The sequence below is a fragment of the Melospiza georgiana genome, chromosome 2, assembly GCF_028018845.1.
Source record: "Melospiza georgiana isolate bMelGeo1 chromosome 2, bMelGeo1.pri, whole genome shotgun sequence".
NCBI classification, from domain to species: Eukaryota; Metazoa; Chordata; class Aves; order Passeriformes; family Passerellidae; genus Melospiza; species Melospiza georgiana.
In genome coordinates this window covers 82,676,521-82,690,594 of record NC_080431.1, presented here as the reverse complement: position 1 = coordinate 82,690,594, position 14,074 = coordinate 82,676,521, and the positions used below count along the sequence as shown (strand labels likewise).

Below are 14,074 nucleotides of genomic sequence, written 5' to 3'. Positions count from 1 at the left end.
GTCCCTCTTCTTTGCTTCAGGAAGACCCCCCTGAGCAGCAGGTGGATCTCTTCTGTCCCTTCTATGACTAGCATTTTATAGGTTATCCCTTCTTTCCCCTCAAGCTTAATAGCTGCCACAGCAGGATATCTGAATAACAAATAATGAGTTCAAAAAGGACACAGAGTTTGCCACTGCCTGATTATCAGCCATGCATTTTAAAGACAAAAAACCCCCCAGTGTTCCCTGGCAAAAACTGAAGATAAATTATTTAATGATATATTCCAATCATGCTCCAAGACTGGAACGTTGCACCAAAAATAATTTAACCAAGTAAGAATTTAATAAGCAAGTGAGAGCCACAGGTAGGTAATGTTGCTAGATACAAAGACTATTTAAGCTAAATCTTCCGTAGCCAGGCAATCTCATGCTGTGGGATTTCCAAAAGAGAATACATAATGGTACAACCAAGAGCCTTGAAATATCTGCACACACCAAACATCCAAGTAGTCTCAAAAGCCCCATTTTGATCCCATCAAACTAATCTTCTATTTATACTCTCCACAATATTCTTCCCTAATGAGGAGACAGGTGTGGAAGGTTCCTTCTGGGACACCATTTCCACCCAACACCTGCATTCATGCCCCAGCTCCCTACAGCAGCAGCATTACCAAGCTCTCAAGAGCATTAGATGAGCCTGCTCTCTGCCTGACCATCTCAGCATCTACTCTAAGAAGAAAAAAGATCAAACTAGCTTAGAATTTATATACAGCCTCATACACAGTCAACCACTAAATCACTGAGCTTCAGAATGACTTCAGAAATTGTACTGTGACTTTTTAATTGACAAAGTTCAGGCTCCATTCACAAAACAAAGACTGCCCTCGATTCTCTACTTGAATTGGCTGCACACTTAGAAAGCTCTACTCCACTGCCACACTAAGACTGTCAGCATTAAATATTTTCTTTTTAGATGAGAAAACTCAAATCTGCTCCACCAGCCTGTGATCTGCCAGTCTCAAAATGCAAAGATATAGAGTCTCCTATATACTCTCCTAGAGTAGTGATCCTGAGAGGCTACCAAAGATCTCTCCATAAAACAGTACAAAATGAAGAACATTAAAATCAATTTTTGCCTTTGTTACACAGACCTACAAATCCATGCCATAATCAAGGCTCCCTCTAATTAGCAGGTGTGACCCAGATGTAAAACTGATTTATAAATATAAAATGGAGAGGTTATTTCTACTGCATGCAGGGTTACTGTTTTTCTATCCCAGTCCTTCTCAGGCACTTAGAGGCAGCAATGTTAAAAAGTCAAAGGAAAGGAAATTATCTTTCAAAACGGAACTTAATTTGACCACAATCACGAATTCTGCAATGTCCAAGTACACTCTTACAGTTATAATGTGCTGACAGCATGTGGCTGAGTTACATCTATTCATGTGCTTTGAACTATGCATTTCCATACCTTGATGGGTTTGGAATTCTTTTAGACTGTACTCTCCACTCTAAAGGTCATTTCAGCATCCATTTAACCTGTGTCTCTCAAAACAGTATAGCTAATTTGGGAATGTATATACACAGAATATATATTTCACACACTATATATATGTATTTTATGTGAACCAGACATAGGAACTCACTTCCTTTAGAAGACCTGAGAGACAAGAGGAAGTAAACCAAAGCATTATTGGAGCAGCTCTATGAGTTATCTGGACTAGTGGGACAAAAGACTTTTCATAAATGTATCTTCCAGTTCTTTTTGTTCGTCAGTAAATTCACATAGGACAGACAGATTTAATTTTAAGTTAAGTCTCAAGTTATACACTAGAAGTGAGCAAGAGCAGAGAAAACTGACAAAACAGGTATCTTGTTTTAAAGTCCCATCTTGGTCCTAGTTTAAGGAGTACCACAGAAAAACTCACGGAAATAGAAAAGCTCAGAATCCAAAATAAATGCACCACTTAAACTGTGGTGTGGATCTATAAAAGGCCTCATGCAAACACCCACGGGGTAGGAGCAGAAAAGCCCTCTTTTGACTCCTCCCTTTTCAAAGAACACACTCCTAGGGCCTATTTCCCTACTAACATGTTGGTTTGGTTTCCCTACTGACATGTTGGTTTCCACATGGCAACACGTGGAAACACATGTCTAAACACGCACAAAGCACGTCTGCAGATGAAGAGCTTTTCCTCCTCTATCCTAGGCCAGCTGTGGCTGGACGACATTGCATTCCCTGGACATTCATTATCAGTCCAGACTCTTCTGCTAAAAAGCAGAAAACTGAAATCAATGCTCATAGTACAAACTCCATGTCATCTCATGTGCCAAACTGAAGATCTATTTTGTACTAACAGCTATTATGCATCCAGTTCAGCTGTCAGATTTGAAAACATCTGCAGGAGTAGCCATAACTACAAATAATTTTATTGTACAGACTTTAAAATAAAGTTAGAAATATGATTCTTAGAATTCTTAGATGTTCTAGGCCACTGAAGTATGCCCAGGAAGGTTACAGCTGATACACTGAACAGTGCACTGCTTTCTTCAAAGAAAAGCAAGAGTAAACAGTTTTTTTATCCATTAGGAAAGTTTGAGAAAATTGGAAAATTGAATGAAATTGTTGTGAGTGAAAATTCAGATCTCTACTGAGCCTTTTTGGTTGCTGTGAACAGACAGGCACTGCAACTGCAATTACAGTTAAATGATAGGATTGGCTCCTCCAGTAAGCTTCCAGGAGACAGCCAGATCAAGTACTGCTGTAAGAAAAGCTATTATCTTGGTAAGTGTCTCTGATAATCTGGATAAAGTAAGTTGGGCCAGAGCTACAAATCTGGCCTCTATACAAGAGTTAAAGCATAGATTAGAAAAAACCTCTCTGAAAGCAACCATAGCCCTCCAGCTGTTTAGAAGATGGAAAAACAACCTGAACACATGCCCAGGCATCTCCCATTCTGGAAATCTTATCTGATAGCCCCAGTCTTAAAGAGGGACTGTATTCCCTTAGCTGAGGACAGCTAGGAGTAAAAGGCAGTCTTCATCAGGCTCAATTATCTTTCTACTACTGGTTTAACAAATGTTCACAATATTTGCTGAAGTCACTGAAAAATATTTTCAGCCTTCCATCCCCACTTCTGATCCAAACACAAAACATCTCATTAGTCAGAAGACAGATCTATTGTTTTGAGTGCACTTTCTAGCTATTTAACAATAAAATTAAGGCAGCCTTAAGAGAGTAAAACCTCCATGATAGTCTTATGAACAGTGATTCACTATTCCTCAGATCTTCAAAGTAGCTATGATGTGCAAGCCCTCAAAGACTTGAAAGAAATGTGCTTAAATGCTACCAATTCTCATCACCATGTTTTTCCTTTGTGACTTTTTATCCCATGGGTGCTTCCAACTCAACTGAGATGCAGTAAATAAAGGGATTCTTCTAAGAGAAGGCCTGAGAGATTAATGTTTGAATATTCAGTGATCCTTAGATGGAGATATGAGATGAGAGAACGCATCTAACTCACACACAGATTAAATTAAAAAAGGAAGTTCAGTCCTTAGTTCAGAGGAAGCCTGTGCAGATAACAAGAGGTCACAGTGAAAGATAACCACGAATACATCAGAGTAAATCCAACCTCTACACTGTATTCAAAACTTTAAACACTGACTTAGATGAAGGTAGCATTCATTCTGAACCTCTGTAATAACTTTCAATTCCCTTCTAGAAAGGAGTCAAGTAGGAGGGAAGAGGAAGATCTGGAGTGACCTTATTGCTCTCTATAACTACTACAAAAAGGAGTTTGTCCCAAAGTGGGGTTGGTCTCTGCTCTCAGGCAACCAGCAAACCCAATGAGAGGACACAGTCTCCAGCTGAACTAGGGGAGGTTTAGGCTGGACATCAGGAGAAATTCCTTCAAAGAATGGTTATTAAAGTTTGGAATGGACTACCGAGGGCAGTGGGTCACCACCCCTGGAGATGTTCACGGAACAATTGGATGTGGCACTTGGTGCCATGGTCTAGTTGACAAGGTGGTCATCAGTACAAGGTTGGAATCAATCTTGGAGGTCTGTTCTGTGACTTCAATATCCACCTGTGTGCTTGAAAGAAAGGGTCCACAACTCAGGCACATACAAAGGAAGTCAAGGCTTCTTTGAGATATCCAGCAGTAACAATGGCTTCTCTTCAACCGTACCTTTAACATTCTCATGAAAAAGCTGTGGTACACAGAAATAGGAGTCTGGAAGATGGACCTGCTAAAACATTAAAAAGCAAGAGGATGCACACATCCTGTCTGAGCCCAGCAAAGGGAAAACAAACCTGCACAGAAGAGACAGTGATACCACTTCCCTTAAAGCTTTACAACTGGGCTGCCCAACACATATCAAGAAGATGGGTGTCAAACTCCTGTCTGCTTGTCAGTATATAGACATGACTACCCACAGCCCAAGCTTACAGACTGCGAAACAAAACTTGTTTTATATCTTCTTTCAGTCACATTACCCAAGTAACTTGAGTACCTCTCTCCTCAAAACAGCTCAGATACACCAAAAGTGGCCTTAATAGACTGAAGCGCCCTGAAATGAAGCCTTTTTTTCCCAGTATAATGCTACTATCTGTTGTACCTTTACTGGCCATCAATAACCAAGTGCTAAGAAACAAGCTGGGGGAAGTCAGAAAAAATGGAACTAATTCAACCCAATTTGAAGTCATTCTTACAGTGGTCTGTTAACCACTGAGATTCTGAGAGCAAAAGAGACAAATCATTAATCAACAGGTTCATTTTTTCACATGCATATTTACAGAATTATACCTTCAACCATAAGCAGAGACACAAAACCTGTTAAGAAACAAACTGGGTCAGCTCTAGATTTCTGAATGCTTTAAACAGAAAATTCTCTTGAAAAGTTAGCAGAACTTAAAAACCTAAACACCTAGTCATTTTTCAATGGAAAGTCTTCCTTGTGGTTTTACATTTTTCATGGGAGTTGCTATGATCAAAGTTGCAGTAAATAACGTAACACAAACAGCGGATATGGGCTACTTTGAAAAGAATCTTTTTATACTTAGCAGCTTGATATATCTGAGGCAGGACCTGAAGGAAAGCTGTTGCTTTGAGAAGCATTTCAAACAGTTCACAAAAGTACACACACCAGCAGAGAAAGAAAGAAAGAAAGAAACCAGAACTTCAACACAAACTTATTTTTCCATTCTGCTGCTTTATTGAGCTTTAAGGCTCAAATTAACACTAAGACTTTACATATTAAAAAGCCAAAAAAACCCCAAAACAAAATAAAGCAAAAAACCAAAAACAAACCAAACCTCCTCCCCCCAAAAAACCAACAAAAAATACCCCCAAACCAGTAAACCAAGACAAAGAAACAATAAACATGTAAATACTCACAACACCTATTCCTTCCCTAACTAAAAACAGGAAAGACCACTGCCTACAATCGAGTGGCCTCAGCTTCAGCAATGCAGTGCTTCACATTTATGGACCATTAGGGCCCTAGTCTGACATCCTCTCACACTCCAGAAGATCTGCCTATTTAAATAATTCACACAACTAAGCCAAGGGCACACACGGTTGGATGGTTAAACCACGGCAGTCTCTGAATGATCTGACAGACTGGATGGCATGAATGGTTCCCATTACAGAATTTGGCTTTCTCTTGCTGCACACTTTATGTCTCTGTGAGCCATTAACAAAAAATGTGATGCCCAATCTAGACTGAAAAGGTGCAGGAGGAGTACAAACTCTCTTCATCACTTACATTTCAGCAGTCCAGTGCTAAAAGCAGAAACATCAAGTATGCAATTCAGATGCAAGAAATTTAACTGCTTATTCTCAGTCAGCTGTGAAATACTTCTAGCAATTCACACATTCATTTCATTAGGATTTCTTAGAAACCTTAATGAAATGGCAGAAATAACAAAAAATAACTATTTATGCTAACATGCCTCTGTGCAAAAACCAATAATAAGCAATGAGACAGCAACATGACAGACTCTTAATCTGAAGAATATTCCAATGAAAATACTAACAACAGCAGTGCAAGAATTTTTATGCTACCTGTATTTTCTTTTCAAGAATCACAATTATGCTGTGTCACTTGAGGGCCTGCACAGACACATAAATGAAAATAATTGAAAATACTATGAACCTTTTAACTGCACCTATTGATGCTTTGCATAAGAACCTATTATTACACATTTTTGGAATAGAAGCAGAAATTTAGTATAGATCTGTGAAAGCCAGGTCATTGTCTTTTGGAAATTTTGCCATTTGAAAGCACTTTGGCCCCAAAGTTTGTGAGCAGCTGCCTTATACTGTTTTTCAAAGAGAAACATCCCTCTCACACCTGTTAAACTTTTAACTGAAAAAAAAATCCAAAACCCACCACCCCAAAAATATAACTTTCCTTAAGAGTTGGTTAATTAAAGTAAACAAATTAAATTGTTTCACAGATTATTGACAAACAGCACATAGTTTGTGAACTACTGACTCAAGTATCAGGTAATTGCCCAAAATTACATTACTTAATTCCTCACACTTAGGATGGAGAACTACTTTACTGAAGGCAGAACTGCAAACTGAAATTAAGCATAAATCTCTAGGTGGTATTTTATTTATTCCCTTCAGGGACTTAGCACTTACTCCTACCAATACTATTGCTGTACATTACACTGAACTCTAGACACACACACTCTAAAATCCAGAGCGATTCAGAGGCCCTGTTTAAAACACGGTCATGCAGGAACTGCAATGTCAAACTGAAGAACCACTGAACTGCAACGAGGGAGTAGAAAGAAGAAGGAGCGTTGCAAACTATCTTTACCATCACAGAAACTGTAAGATTCAACTCTTCAGCACTGATTTAACACTCAACTTCTTTCTGGTCTGGACCAGTGCTGGGAGGCTGAACTTGTCATAGTAATGGAAAAGGAAAAAAGAAAAATAGGTGACCCCCCTCTAGCTTTCAAGCTAGCTTCAAACCTGGACAAATGCATCTCAGCTTCCTGACAGAGATCTAAAATTGGCAACTGAGGCACATATTCCAGACCTACACATTGATGGCCCTCTACATTCACAAAATGCAGCAAGAGCCTAGAGGTTACACTCTCTTGGGACTTTCTTTAGTTTCTGAATTTTCAATTTCAAGACTATCCGCTAGCTCTTCTCAAAGCACTTTTTGAAGAAATCATGACTAAGGAATTATACTGTATGTACCAAGAGAAATATATCACAATAGACAAGCACCAGGTAGATAAGGGATAAGCAGGCACCAGGCAGAAGCATACAGTTGAAAATGTTGTTCATGATTCAAATTTCAGGAAGCAACTTCCATACATCCCTTTCCTCTTGTTGCTTGTTCACCACTGGGATCAGTGCAGACTGGTATTTCTGAAGTGCCCCCTCCTCTCTTCCCTCCCTTGTTTGATTCATTATCAAAGTAATAATAAATCAAACAAGCTGCCACCACATTGGGCTGCCTGCAGTAAGGTTGCTTTTTTCCCCTCAGTCACTGCTGAAGTCAGAGTGACTGACTTCATTAATGAGAGGGGAGTGGCAGATTTCAGGGAACTCCACTGAGCAGGCCTTGGATGTGGACTTGGGCAGCCAAGCAGGGATTGCAAGAGCCCAGCAGAGCTGCACCCACAGCCCAGCTCTCTGAACACATGGGATGGTCTGCTCCTACAGTGCACTCAAAACCATTCAGCCAACACACTTTCCAAGCTCCCTCTGCAACTTGTAGATTATGTGGTCCAGTATTTACTACCTAGATCAGGCATTCCCAAAGAGTAGCACTCCCTGGAGAAATTGTATGCTGCTCTTAATGTAATGTACATCTGTCTATCTTCCAAATCTGCCCAGGTAGAGGCTGCCATCCAGCCTGCAAGAATTTACACCTCCTGCCAACATAACATACACTTCTAGATCAGAATGTGGAAAAAAAAATGAGAGGACTGAAGTGACAAATGATGGGAAAAATTAAGGAACTTAGACCAAAGGTAGATGATGATGTGTAGTTGGGATAAAAGTTTGGGATAAGAATATGAAAAAACGCATAATTGGGTATTACTGCAGTTGTGACCCATACAAATTATGCAGTTTAAAAAACTATTTTTAAATTAATGCTGTCTCTCTGCAAATCTATACACGGACTTAAGCATTAATTACACCTAGTTTAGGGATATTAAAGTCTCCAGGTATTGGATGTTCTCAGCTCATATTATCAAATGTAGACAATATATTCAGAGTCCAAACTGGAAACACCCTACTTAGCTTTTCAGTTCAGCTGTTTTGCTTTAACAAAGGGTTAATATTCAAGAAACAATTTTTTCTATAATTTAAAGAAACACTCTAAAAAGATATATAGTCAGGTAAGAAAATGTCACTAAACCAACTACCAAAACAAAAAGCAATCAAAGACCAACATTTTACTCTAGATGCCCAAGAGAGATTAATTAAAAAAAAAAAAAGTAAGATGTCACAAATTATTAATATCTGATGGTCAGGAACTAAAATGCTTGGCCAAGTTTTCATTTTGACACACTGCAAAACCCCAGTTACAAGACTAAAGAAATCAAAGGCTCTTGTCAAAACCACTAGCTGACATCAACCAAGCATGACAGGGTATAGGAAATATCCTGACCTTCCCCCTATGCAATGAGAAGAGACCAAAAAGCTCCTTTTAAGTACTAGGTTTAGAATTTGCTTTTCCTTTTCTGTTTTACCTCTTCTTTCCTCTCCTAAAATAAGGCACTCTTAAATCATATTGCATGCTTCCCAAGTACTAATTACCTTCAACCCATAATACAGTCCAGAAATAACTCAGATGCAAGAAGTATGTAAGAACTCTATAAATCCTCCTTAACTGGAAGTACACAATTCTGCATTACATTAATTTAAATGCATCTTTCCCATTTTCCTTCGAAATACTTCAAAACAATGTTTTTGCTACCAAAAAAGGACACAAACTACAAATATTACCAGTGAAACTAGCTGTGTATGAGGTCTTGCTGTGAAAACAAGATATATTAAAACCAGGACCTCTGCAATCATGTACTGCTTGCACAAGCTGATCTGCAGGCCACCTGACTATAAGGGAAAGAGGTCAAGTACATTAAGTACCAAGCTGTGGACTAACAGAAGTGTTGAGGTGGCTTATGGTTCTTAAATTTATTTGGTTTAAAAATCACACAATCTCTTTGGAAGGCTACCAGTTTAGAATAAAGGACCACTAGTCTACTAAAACCACCAGGGTAAGAACACATTTATAAATCAGATAACAAAAAAAAATAAGTGATCTTCAGCCCAAACTGCCCTGGGCTCAGTATTTGTTATCTTGTTGCTTGGCCTTTATAATTTCTGATTTACTCAAATATAGCTTTCAACTTTATAGGTGCAGCAACAAAAACAAAGCCTAAAGGCTCCTGTTCCTTCCAGCAGTTTAATTATTAATGACTGGAGAAGAGTTTATGCTAGAAAAAAGTAACCCTTAAGACAAGCTTTTCCTTTGTTTCCACAGTTCACTGTCTGAGAAATTTGGCCAGCAACCTGGAAACAGCACATCAAATCAGCATTTTTAGCTTCCTGACTTGCACTAATACAAATAATCATAGTGACTCACCGATTTTCAAGTTTAACTACTGCTTTATCATAATCCATCTGTTTAATTTTCAGTCCCAAAAAATTTTAGGCATATTTATGCTCTCCAATGAAAATATATTAATAAAATCAAAAACACTGCCATCAAAGACATGAAAAAGGAGATAACATTCATGAAAATACTATGAACTTATGCATAGGCTCACCTTAAATCTTTTATCCTGCAGGACTTTCTTAATGGCCACAAGCTCTCCTGAATCACAGAGTTTGGCTTGATACACAACACCAAAAGATCCATTTCCAATCACCTTGGTGTCTGTGTAGCTGACTTCTTGTGGTCGGTCTGGACCTTGTCCAGGAGTTGCAACTACTGTAGTCACCTTGCTGCCATCTTTGTCTCCTGCAAAGCAAGAGATACACAAATAATCAAAATACAAGCGTAAACAAGATGACCAACAACACTAAAACAGAGGAGGGTAAGACAAAGATTTAGATCAGCATATGTACTTCAATATTATAGAGAAAACCAGAAAACCTCTGACAAAATGCAAAGAAAACACTGGGCATGTTTATTTTACCAATATATATATATATTAAGTGATGACAATTTTTCATTTAGATTATTGCTAAGAAAAATTTGCTCTCCAGAAGCAAATAATTGAGCAATAAAATGTAATGCACAAAGAAGCCAAGTATTTATCCCTACATCTGATTATCAAGTAAGTGATATTAAACACACTGTTTGCATTACCAAAATGAAGCATTTTTCCATATTTTTCCTATAACTGAGGAAACCAAACTGCCCGTATGAGCTCAGATCCGCACTCTGATCTTTACAGGCATTTATGTGGCAACAACAAAAACCAGGAGCACTTTAGGTTTGTTACAAATCCACCCACATGTAAAGCTTCAGCTTGCAGCACTAGGAAGCATAACCTTTGTCAAACCTGGCTGCGTGCCCCTGAGGCCAAACCTAGGCTGCATCAGATGGCACACTCTTGTTCCTCCCTTCTTCCATGTCTGGACTTCCTTGCACAGAAGGGAGCACCTGCTGGGGCAGGGGAAGAAGGGGGAGAAGGATGCCAACAGCAGGCACTTAGCTGGTGTCTCAACAGGAACCAGAGCACAGCCAGGGACAGTGCTCAGGATGCAAGAGCACAGTGGAAGCTGCACAGGTGAATGTGCTGTGGCACACATGCAGCAGCTTGGGGCTCCAGCCACTTTCCATCAAAAGACCCTGTGCAAGCCACTGTTACTACCAATAGTGCTTCACCCTGTTCCAAGTCTGATTTTGTTCATAATAGGAGGAAAGCTTTAGCTTTAGGCACTGTACAAGCACAGTCTGGGCATTTCTTGCCATTTAGTTGCAATAAAGAGCCCTTCAGGCTTGGGTTACAGAACCAAACAGGGCTGCAAGAAAAACCAGAACTTGCTGTTGCATAGCAGTCACCACAATTCTACAGAAACTGTTCTCAAGAAAGGCCCATCACACCTGCCTATTAACAAACCTTCTCTCCATGACTTTCTCCAGGAATTCTCTTCACTTCTCATGCATTTAGAAAAATCTTTCCAAGAGACAGCTTGATCAATAGCACTAGTGTAGTTCAAGCAAAATGCTCTTTGTTCTGCTCCAAAAAGGGCATGGAAAAAAATGGCACAGCTCACTCTCTTTCCCCCCACTGCCTGCTTCAAATATGAGTGCTGTTGCAAAGAAAGTTATTATGATGGAGAAGTTATTTCTCTTTAGGAAACTTCTCCCCTCACTGCTAAAAACTACTCAGGTACAGCACCTAAAACCAGGCTCTGCAAGGGAAGCTTAGCTCAGCTCAGCCCAGCATGCTGGTGACTTCTTGGGTCTGACTTACAACACACTTGTTTGCACAGCCCAGCACAATGTTTGCAGCTTGTGCAATGCTGCAATCTCATGATCAGCTTGTGTACCAAACTCTCCTCTGTGGAGCTGCTGCCTGTCCAATCCTCATCCACTCTCCACTTACACACCTGATTGCTCTTATCAAAGCCTAATATTCTGCATTTTGTCCTGACTGAACTGCATCCAAGGTTACTGAGCTCTCTTGCCAGATTGTTAAATCCTTTAATCAGTCACTATCCAGAGATTTTTTCCCAATGATACATGAAATTGGTGAAAACTGGTGAATCCTGTAAGACTGCCTAAAAGCCCTGCAAAAAAACCACAAAATATCTCATCCTTCTTTTTTTTTTCTTGGACCTCCTGTTATGCTCTAACAAAATAATCATTTTGTATGTCTTTCATGGGATTTCCCGTAGTCCATTGTTCTCCTAGATTTTCTCATGAGAAAATCAGTTTGCAAACTTCAGAGTCAAGATACTCACATCTACTACTACTTCTTCTGCACCTACAAAACTCAGAAGAAAAGCAGGTGGCTTGACACGATTTCCTCCTGAGAAGTCCACAATAACTACTACTCATCTCCTATGCTGCCTCTTAGGTTCTTACAACTTGTTTCCTTTTATGAGTACAACTGCTCCATGAAATAAATTAACAAATCAAATATAAATTAAGTACATTAGTGCTAAAGGTGCCAATTACTTGCCAAGCAATACAGAGTTGATCTACACTTTCCCCACAATGGTCACAAGAAGCTGAAATGCAGATTTATAGATTTGGAGAGAAAATGGAGTAGGGGGTAGAAAGGAACACTAGACAGATTAATATCTTCTTACAGGGAGAGGAAGAGAAGCATAAATAAAAGCATACTAGCTGCATGGAAAATTCATTCTCCTCTTTGATAACTGTAACAAATAAAAGAAGGAAGTCACAAATACATAGAAATCCTTTTTTCGGTTTTTGTTAACAAACTGAAAGTGTAACTCTCATAGCAGCAATGCATTTTATTTGTCCAATAATTCTGTGATTATCATTCTAACCTACCAAATATACAAATGAGTTATATCTGCTGTACTGCAGCAATCCTCATCAAATAAAAGGTAATCCCCTACCTGCTCAATTTTGAGGTGCATCTTTTTTTTCTTTTTGGCAGGGCTCACTAGATTAGAGTATTGAGATTGTTGTTAATGAGTTTTATTCTCCTTTTTTCCAAAAATCAGGACTAATGAACTCTTAGAGATAAAAATAATTGCCCCTGTCACCCTTGGCTGAGATTTGAAGTACTTGATATCAAGAGCTCTGCTCTAAGGACTTTCTTCAGAGCTGCAATTCTCTCAGGGACCTCCTTGTCCACAAAAGCAAACCCTGAATTTCAGGCCAAGTGTTTTATCCCAACGTGCAGCACACAGGCTGCAGCCATCCAGCCAACTCTTCCAGAGCTCAAATGAAAAACCAGTCAGCTTTAGACACTTTCCTTTAACTCCACAGGAAAACAGCTCCTACCTGAACTTGCTGAAATCATCAGTGCTTAGAAGTGTATTCACTGACACTTTAAACACTACACCAAGAATTACTTTGTTGCTTTACCAGAATTTAGAGAGCATTAAGCCTCACAGAGCCTTCTCCCAGCTTCCTGCTTTCAGGAAACAACAGGTTTTGCAAACCATCCACAAAACACACCATAAGGGCTCCAATCTTTTAAAAGTTAAGGCTGTTAGGGTTTCAGTTATATTCTATTTCAGTATTGTTGAACCTGAGGGACTATAGGGTAAAATTCACCTTGCACCCTTCACAGCTTTGATCTCCAAGAATAAAACATCTCACTGCTGCTCAAAGTATACAGATAATGTGTTTGTATGGCAGCAGCATCCAAGCCTGTTTCGCCACTCCTTGCCACAAGACAGATGTAGGTACTGCTCCCAAGATCATACACAGTTCAGAATGGTTAGCCCGGTTCTAATTGTCTGGACAGCAAGCACTGACTTGCCAGCCAAACAGCACAGGAAGGAGTTCACTAAACAGCTTTCAGAAATGCTGGGTTTAGCCTCAGCATGATGGAAAATGGTAGAGAGGAAACAGCCCTGCCCAGCAATCTTCAGTACCTCCAAACAGATTCCTAACAGCATTACACCACAGCAAGTCTTAAAGAGAAGCCTAGACAGTTCTTATCTCATTCCCTTCACCTCTTATTTTGTTTAGGACTGTCACACTCTGTGACCCCAGTGGACAGGCAGGCACCACCAAACACTGAATACTCTCCACACCTTTGACTGTAAGGTCTACAACAGAACTAGGACATGAAATGGAAAAACTAAAGGAGGAAGAAAGGACTAAATAGCAAAATACTGAACAGCTCCTACAGCACAGTTTCACATGAAATGCATCACTAGCACATGTCCAGAGGCTGCTGTTTTCTAGGGCCAACAGCAATATGACCTTGCTTTACTCTAACCAAAAAGCAAATTCATGGGACTATAAAATCATCATCTATGCTAACCACCTTTATAACAGCCAGGGTAGAAGCAAAAGGATAAATAAATAGTTATCACATTATAATACACTTGCATTTGGTATTTCATGGAAACTCTTAAAGCATTTCCCCACACAATACTGA

General features: G+C 39.4%; 1 protein-coding gene across 2 annotated transcripts in view; it reads right to left on the bottom strand.

Moving 5' to 3' along the window:
• GSK3B (glycogen synthase kinase 3 beta) overlaps nucleotides 1-14,074 on the bottom strand; it is a 148,843-nt gene that overhangs the window by 84,147 nt on the left and 50,622 nt on the right. For both annotated transcript variants that reach the window (XM_058045038.1, XM_058045040.1), the window contains exon 2: nucleotides 9,797-9,990. In XM_058045038.1, the coding sequence (XP_057901021.1) occupies nucleotides 9,797-9,990 (194 nt within the window). The remainder of the gene's footprint in view (nucleotides 1-9,796; nucleotides 9,991-14,074) is intronic.